Raw genomic sequence first — 8,960 nt, 5'->3', positions numbered from 1 at the left:
TTTTCCAGTAGTCATATATGCATATGAGATTTGGATCATAAAGAAAGCTGAGTGCAGAAGAACTGATGCTTTTGAACTGTGGTGTTGGAGAAGACTCTTGAGAGTCCCTTGGACTGCAAGGAGATCCAACCAGTCCATCCTAAAGGAAATCAGTCCTGAATATTAATTGAAAGGACTGATGTTGAAGCTCCAGTACTTTGGCCACCTGATGGGAAGATCTGACTCATAAGAAAAGACCCTGATGCTGGGAAACTTTGAAGGCAAGAGGTGAAGGGATTGATAGAGGATGAGATGGTTGGATGGCATCACTGACTCAATGGACATGAGTCTGAGCAAGCTCCAGGAGTTGGTGATGGATAAGGAAGCCTGGTGTGCTGCAGTCCCTGGGATCACAAAGAGTTGGACATGACTGAGTGACTGAACTGTACTGAATTATTCCAAGTCAACTAAATCTTGGCGCTTCTTTTATTATTGCATCATCCTCATGATGCAACAATAAAAACTCATTCATACTTCCTATTTAATTTTTTTATTACCCTATGAAATAGGCATCATTATACCAATTGCTACCAATGCCTGGCACAAAGTTAGCACTCTACAAGTACTTATACAAATGTTTCATCTTAATTTCATCCACTCCTATAGTTAGCACACCATTAGGAAGATCCAAAAATAGAAGGGAATAAGCAGAAGCTTTGAAGCTATTGAAACTATGAGTGAAGAGAAATCAGAGGAAAAGAAGGAAGAAAAGAATTCTCCAGCTTTAGACCAAAGAGAAGCTGAGTACGGGTCACTGTGATAGAGAATTTACAAATAGACAGTGATGGATTCTGCAAGATTTAGAGTCCCCATCCCCTCTCCCCACACACACCTTAAGGTTAGGGCTACAAAGAATCCTGAGCAAGGTGTAATGCTCCATGATGTCTGACTCCAGGCACTCGAACTTTCTCCTTTCTGTGAACTCTTAAATTAGAGTCTCATGAACTGAGGTAATCTATGTCCCTCACAGTATGAAAAGCCCTAAAATTATATTGTAGAGTAAAATGTTTCCAAGCATCTCCTTTGGGACAAAAGATTGTGTCTCTTTACACTTTCAGTTGGACTTCTCCAATATCAATCCAGATTGTCCTTGACATTTAACACTAAGACTTTATAAGCCTAAACTAGCACTTATTGGTCAATAGAAATAAATAAAATATTTCTTAGATAACAGGGTTCCTATACCCTCTTATCTTTCTATATGTATAAATTTGTCAATAACCCTTTTGAATTATCTGAAATTAAATGTAATGTGCCTTATGGGAAGTTTGAATTCTGGACTTAAAACTGCAGATTCAAACTCAGCTCTACCACTACTAGCAGTACAACTTTGGCAAGCTTGTCTCTGCCTCTATTTCCTCATCTATAATAGGTTTCTTTTAATTTGAATTTTTAATTTTAAGGAGTTGTTATAAGGATTAAATGACTTAGCACAGTGTCTGGCATAATGTTAACTGTTCCTTTTATTCCATCAAGAACATTTGAAAAGTCAGGCAAATTCACTAGCATTTATTAAATGTAAGTCCTGGAGGTATATGACATAGAAACATCTGTCTGTTCTGTGGAGACTGAATTTTCACAATCAGAGTCATGGCAGCAAACCCAAATCTTTACTCTGGAGCTCTGGGATCCCTCCCTACCTCTCTCCCTTCCTTCTTTTCTTTTTATTGAGTGTCTATTGTTAAGCATTTACTGGCATAAGAATAAAAGATGGGAGATATTGTTGTAGAAGCTCCCAGAGTAGTGTTGGGGACACAGAAACATACAAACATTATGACTATGAAAAAAGCCATGATGGAAGTGCTGGGTGGCTTCTGTGAGAGCCCAGAGGAGCGGCCTCTCAGCTGCTGTGGGGTGGAGGCCAGTAAGAAGGGCAGAGCCCAGGAGGACTTCCCACTGAGAAGCTTTGCAATTCAAGTACCAAGGGAAACCAGGTGAAAAGGGAGTAAAGATTCCAAAGGGCAAGAGTAGCACCTGCAGAGGCCAAAGCTGAGAGCGCAAATGGCTTATTCAAGGAACCATAAGTGGTTCAGTAAGCCTGGAAAACAGAACTTATATAAGTGAGTCTTAAGAGTTCAGTGGAGGAGAGAAGCAAAGGACCTTGCATACTATGCCAAGGGAGCTGAATTTGTCTCGAATGATATCACACCATGATCAGACCTGCACATTAGAAAAGTCACTCTGATGGAGTGAGTGGAGTCAGAATAGATGTCTGATGCAACCATGCAAAACTAGAAGCAGGGACACGATCTGAGAAGCTCTGCAGAAAGTGATGGGAAGTGGTCGAAGTGGAAATAGACCTGGAGTTGGGCAGTAGACTTTCAAAGATGTGAAAGAAAATCACCACATGTATTAACTGGTTGGATGGTGACAGGGAGGTGATTAAGAGGACACTCAATTTTCTGGTTTGAACAAGTGGGTGGATCCTGATGCCATTAACTGAGACGGTGAATCAGAAGGATGTGGCTTGGGAGGGTGTGTGTGTGGTATAAGGTGGACGACGGTAGGGGTAAAGAGTTCAGTTTCAGATGGGTTGAGTCAAAGGGTAAATGATCAAAAGGTGAGGAAGTGAAGAACAGGCATGTAGACTGCTTGTCCCAAAAATGTACCTGTGGAGAGAAGGGCTTGTACAGTTGTATACATGTTTCTGAAGGTTCAGTTCAGTTCAGTTGCTCTGTCATGCCCAACTCTTTGTGACACCATGGACTGCAGCACACTAGGCTTCCCTGTCCATCATCAACTCCCAGAGCTTACTCAAATTCATGTCCATCAAGTCCGTAATGCCATCCAACCATCTCATCCTCTGTCATCCCCTTCTCCTTCTTGCCTTCAGTCTTCCCCAGCATCAGGGTCTTTTCCAGTGAGTCAGTTCCTTGCATCAGGTGGCCAAAGTATTGGAGTTTCAGCTTCAGCATCAGTCCTTCCAATGAATATTCAGGACTGATCTCCTTCAGGATGGACTGGTTGGATCTCCTTGCTGTCCAAGGGACTCTCAAGAGTCTTCTCCACAGTTGAAAAGCATCAATTCTTCGGCGCTCAGCTTTCTTTATGGCCCTACTTTCACATGCATACGTGACTACAGGAAAAACCACAGCTTAGACTAGACGGACTTTGTTGGCAAAGTAATGTCTCTGCTTTTTAATATACTGTCTAGGTTGGTCATAGCTTTTCTTCCAAGGAGCAAGAGTCTTTTAATTTCATGGCTGCAATCACCAACTGCAGTGATTTTGGAGCCCAAGAAAACAGTTTGTCACTGTTTCCATTGTTTTCCCATCTATTTCTCATGAAGCGATGAGACTGGATGCCATGATCTTAGTTTTCTGAATGTTGAGTTTTAAGCCAGCTTTTTCATTCCCCTCTTTCACTTTCATCAAGAGGCTCTTTAGTTCCTCTTTGCTTTCTGCCATAAGGGTGTTGTCATCTGCATATCTGAGGTTCAGGGGAAGACTTCTAGGTCTTTTGTGTATGGTGGTCTTCTGTTCCCTGAGCAGCAGGAGGTGATGTGATTTTCTGAAAGGCAGGGGAGGATGATAAATAAACATGAGGAGGAGAGTGGCAAAGTTTAGAATATCATATGAGTGAGAAGCTGACTGTGGACACCAGGAAACATGGTTGGTGCTGCTGCTGCTGCTAAGTCGCTTCTGTCATGTCCGACTCTGGGCAACCCCATAGATGGCAGCCCACCAGGCTCCACTGTCCCTGGGATTCTCCAGGCAAGAACACTGAAGTGGATTGCCATTTCCTTCTCCAATGCAGGAAAGTGAAAAGTGAAAGTGAAGTCACTCTGTCATGCCCGACTCTTAGCGACCCCACGGACTGCAGCCTACCAGGCTCCTCCATCCATGGGATTTTCCAGGCAAGAGTACTGGAGTGGGGTGCCATTGCCTTCTCTGGAAACATGGTTAGGGACTATAAATGTGGAGGAGAACCAATCCACCTGCCTGTGAGATTACCTCCAGCTGTTCCCAAGAACCAGGGTGTCAGCCAGGCTTTCTGGAGGAGGCTGAGTGGGAGAGGGCTGGATGCTTCCTCTTTTCAAGCCCCTCTGTGTATTTGAGCATGCTGAAATGCCAAGAGTTACAAAATCAGAGAATGTTTCAAATCCTTATACTTCACAAATTAATAACTGACAATCATTACTACACAATAAAATTGTGCTATTCATTCCATAATTACAGACTTTACTTAAAATATTAATTCATAATGCATTACAGATGGTGTCATTTAATAAAAGGACAAAGTTTAAGTTTCCAGTGAATGCTTTCTTGTACTTGCATAGGGATATCTGTGGGATGACAGGATAACTTCATTTGGAAAACTGTCACATGTTTACATTTCCTCAGGGTTTATGCCTAGTAGTGGGATTGCTGGGTGAAATGGTGGTATTAGTCCTAGTTTTTTTTAAGGAATCTCCATACTGTCTTCCAGAGTGGCTGTATCAATTTACATCTCACCAAACTGTGCAAGAGGGTTCTCTTTTCTCCACACCCTCTCTAGCATTTACTGTTCGTAGAATTTTTGATGATGGCCATTCTGACTGCTGTAACTGTCATAAGTTTCATTTGAGGCTGTTAATGAATGTGGGGCCCAGGCCCCCTATCAGCCTCAGGTATTAGAATAGAAAAGACAGATGACTGGATTAATCCAGTTTAATAGATCCAGCTTATTGAAATACAATAAACTTGAGGACACAGATGATAACAGAGGCTGAAGCAATGAGTTACAATTTCTAAACTGAATTGGGAAAGAAGTGAAAACAGGAGTGATCGGTTGGTAGAAAAGACAGAGGTTAATAGTTTAAATGAGGTATGAATCATTAAGGGAATAGTATAATATAGCTTGATTTCACAGTTAGAGTATTTCTGGATGATGGTGGGGTGTGGACATAGGTGCAGATCGCTAAATGAAGTGGAGAAGACGGTCCCCTGTAGCTGAGAGGGCAAGTCATTGCAAGACTAGTGTTCTCAGAGAGTGATCTACATGGATGTGGAAAGTGATCCGGGATACCGTGGGTCTGTGTATGAAGAAGGCAACTCCCTGTCTCAAAGAGCCTTGGGTTAATTATTGCTCTAAAAGTGGAGCTGGAGAGGAACAGAGGGGACAAAGGATTGAATTCATGTTATCTTTATCCCTTGCTGACCTGTGACTGAAATTTATAGATGAGGAATAGTCAATTACAAAATCTTGGTTGATGTTACTGAGGTGCTTACAGAACATAACATCATTCCAGAGAGCCTTTAAATCCACTTATCAAAGTAATTTTGTTCTCAACTGAACGGCAGGTGAAACAATACTGAACAAAGCAACCTCGGCTGTACCCTAAGCCCTTTAATTACAGTGTTCATAGTAATAAATACTCTAGTGAAGGGACAACTTGCATTACAATCCCAGGTTTTCAATCACTTTCGTTCTTAAAAAGGATTTTTTCTTTTGTTTTTTTAGTTGAAAAACTTAATGCATAGTTTGTGTGCAAAGGCTTCGTTGGTGTGGATTGATTATCAGATGTGAGAGGAAGGGGCTGCCGGCAGTGTCCCCGAGGAGCACTGTGGCAAAGGAGAGGCCAGGAGAAGTAGTCTGTGAACACAGGACGGTGAGAGCTGACATTTATGCAGATCTCACCCCATGCCAAAAGCTGGGCTAAGTATTAATACTTACTGTATGTCCATTGACTCCTTGTCTCAACATATGCAGTAGGTGTCGTTACCTGACCCTAACATTAAAGAAATTAAAGACTAGGAAATAAGTCACTTGTCCAATGTCACAGAGAGAGTAAATGGTGGATCTGGGATCTGAATTCAAATATCTGTAACTCCAGAACTTATAAATTTGTGGTTAAACGCACTTGACATTTGGGGATGTGCATTACAAGTCACTCAGTTGTGTCTGACTCTTTTTGACTCTATGGATTGTAGCCTCCAAGCTCCTCTGTTCGTGGATTCTCCAGGCAAGAATGGTGGAGTGGTTTATCACGCCTTCCTCCAGGAGATCTTCCCGACCCAGAAATTGAACCCATGTCTATTATGCCTCCTGCATTGCAGGTGGGTTCTTTACCATTAACATCCCCTGGGAGGCTTCATTTGGGGATGGAGTGGAGATAAATAGAAAAGCAGGCATGGGCATCATGAAGGCAGATCTCATTCTTCACATGAAAGTGGAATCCAGAGCAGTTGATTAGAAACTTGCCTTAAAATCTTGAGGGGCTGAGGCCTCTTTCCCTGGCCCACCCTTTCACACCAAGTGATACAGCTCCCTCTGAACTGTGGTGTTGGAGAAGACTCTTGAGAGTCCCTTGGACAGCAAGGAGATCCAACCAGTCAATCCTAAAGGAAATCCGGCCTGAATATTCATTGGAAGGACTGATATTGAAGCTGAAACTCCAATACTTTGGCCATCTGATGCGAAGAACTGACTCATTGGAAAAAACCCTGATGCTGGGGAAGACTGAAGGCAGGAAGAGAAGGGGACAACAGAGGATGAGATGATTGGATGGTATCACCGACTCAACGGACTTGAGTTTGAGTAAACTTCGGGAGTTGGTGAAGGACAGGGAAGCCTGGCATGCTGCAGTCCACGGGGTCTAAGAGTTGGACACGACTGAGCGACTGAACTGAACCAACTGGTCTGGCTGGAGGAAGAGGTGTTTGTTTTTGTTTTTTGCTCAGGGGACCTTTTCTTGTTTAATCCTATTTACACATTGTTTCACTAGCATTGCAGACACAAACATTAAAACAGGAAGCTAGTTTTTCTTTATAATTAACTAGTGGATTTAAAATCAGAGTGATGTTGCATAACCCCGTGAATACACGAAAAATACTGGATTGCTTGAATGGACACATTTTATGGAATGGGATATCTCAGTAAAGCAGCTTTTTAAAAAATCAGACTGTATGAAACAAGAAACAAATTTTGGAGAATTCCCTGGCACTCCAGTGGACTCCCTGCTTCCACTGCTGGAGGCACAAGTTCGCAAGCAGCACGGTCAAACAAAAAACCCCAACACATTTTCATGGCTTTTGAGTGATTTCAAGAGGACTCCTTCCATGTATGACACCGCCACAAAGAGAGCCAGGTGCGTGGTGTGAGTTCCTCACCCATTTACTTCTTATTCGGTCAACTATCACAAAGTGAAAGTTAAGGTCCCAGGCACAGGGGTAACAAAGAAAGTAGGCTCCCATCCCGTCAAGGATAAGACAGGTACACAGAGCAATACTTGAAGTTAAGCGTGGACTTCTTCCCCGTTCAAGTTTTCACGACTATGTTGCAAATCTGAGTACTAAAAAAATGTTTTCACTTTAAACAAAGGCAATTTTTTGGTTACTTAGTAAATGAAACTGAGTCCCAGATTTAGTCTTTAAGCTTCAAATCCCAAAACTGGTTTATGTCTTTCAAGTGGGTTTTGCATGTTTAAGGAAGTGAAAAGTATCAAGTTCATGTTTTTTAAAAAAATGGATCCTTATTAAGTCAATGTGTGTTACGGGTACCATTTTAGGTCCACCCTCGCCGTGAGCCCACATGAGCACTCCCGTCGGTGCGGTCGGGCTGACGCGGGGCGGGCGTCGGTGGACTCCGCCGTCCCCGCCCGACTCCTTTCTGCCTTAGCTGTCCGGCAGCGAGGGGCGAGGGGCGCCTCGCAGCCGCTCCCGAGGGCGAGGCGGAGGCGGCCAGGCCGGGCGGGCGGGCGGACCCCCTGCGACCAGGGCGGCCGCGCTCCCAGCGGAGCCAGGGCTCCGACCTGGACCCGCCCCGCGCGCGTCGTCGGGCCGGCGGCTCCCCGGGCGCGGGGCGCCAAGCACGCTCCCGGCCGCGGCCGCGGCTCCGCGAGGCCCCGCGGAGGCCGGGCGGGCGGGCACGCGGGCGGGCGGGGCGGCGGCGGCCGGAGTCCGCAGGAATGCGGCGCCCTCGCCGGGGAAAGTTTCCCTGAGCATCTGGCGCGGGCGGGCGCGCAGAGGAAGGAAGCGCCGCGAGGAGGCGGGGCCGCGGCCGCTCGGGCGGGCGCGTCTCCCAACTTTAGTTTTGGCGTCCGAGGCGAGTTTGCGTCTCAGTCGGGAGCGGCCGCCGCCGGGGGAGAGAAAGGGAGGAAGGAAGGAACAAGGAGAGGAAACCGGGCGAGGGGGAGGGGAGCGGCGCGGGCCGTGCGGCCGCAGCTCGGGCCGAGGGAGCGAGCGCGGGCGCCGCGGGCCCCGGTCTCCGGCGCCCCTCCCGACGCGCCGCAGGCCCGCGGAGCCGGGCGCGGGGCGGGGGCTGCGGGGCCGCGGCGCAGCCCCCGGCCCTGAGCGCGAGGCCAGCGCCGCGCCCGCCGCTTCTCCCGCCGCGGCCCGTCGAGCCGGGCCGTCCGGGCGGAGCCCGCGCCCGCCGGGCGAGGCAGGAGCCATGGATCCCGGGCCGCCCCCGCCGCAGCCAGCCCCCCAGGGCCAGGGGCCGCCGCCCGCGCAGGCCCCCCAGGGCCAGGGCCCGCCGTCCGCGCCCGGGCAGCCCGCGCCCCCGGGGCCCCCGGCGGCGCCGCAGGCTCCCCCCGCCGGCCACCAGATCGTGCACGTCCGGGGGGACTCGGAGACCGACCTGGAGGCGCTCTTCAACGCCGTCATGAACCCCAAGACGGCCAACGTGCCGCAGACCGTGCCCATGAGGCTCCGGAAGCTGCCCGACTCCTTCTTCAAGCCGCCCGAGCCCAAATCCCACTCCCGACAGGTAACCGCGCCGCCCGTCTTCCCGTTTCCCCGCCGGGCGGGCCCCCGGCTCGGGGGCTCTGGGGGCTCCGGCGGGGGCGCTCGGGGGGTGTGGGCTCCGGGGGCGCCGGCGGGGCGGGGATGGGCGCGCGCAGGGGCGGGCCGGTCGGGGCGCCGCGCTCCTCTGGAGTCCGAGGCCGAGATTTGTACCCCCCCGCCCCCGGGAGTCCGTCTCGGCGGCTGCAGCCCCCGGGG

At 48.3% G+C, this 8,960-nt stretch overlaps 1 protein-coding gene across 12 annotated transcripts in view; it reads left to right on the top strand.

The window, feature by feature from the left end:
• Positions 1 to 8,079: 8,079 nt before the first annotated feature.
• The window catches only part of YAP1 (Yes1 associated transcriptional regulator), a 135,415-nt gene continuing 134,534 nt past the window's right edge, over positions 8,080 to 8,960 (top strand). For all 12 annotated transcript variants that reach the window (XM_024975715.2, XM_024975713.2, XM_024975714.2 and 9 more), the window contains exon 1: positions 8,080 to 8,727. In XM_024975715.2, coding sequence (XP_024831483.1) covers positions 8,410 to 8,727 — 318 coding nt within the window. In that variant the 5' untranslated portion in view covers positions 8,080 to 8,409. The remainder of the gene's footprint in view (positions 8,728 to 8,960) is intronic.

This window comes from Bos taurus, chromosome 15 (genome assembly GCF_002263795.3).
Source record: "Bos taurus isolate L1 Dominette 01449 registration number 42190680 breed Hereford chromosome 15, ARS-UCD2.0, whole genome shotgun sequence".
Taxonomy (NCBI): domain Eukaryota; kingdom Metazoa; phylum Chordata; class Mammalia; order Artiodactyla; family Bovidae; genus Bos; species Bos taurus.
Note: the sequence above shows the minus strand (reverse complement) of the source record. Positions and strands in the feature narration are given on the sequence as shown.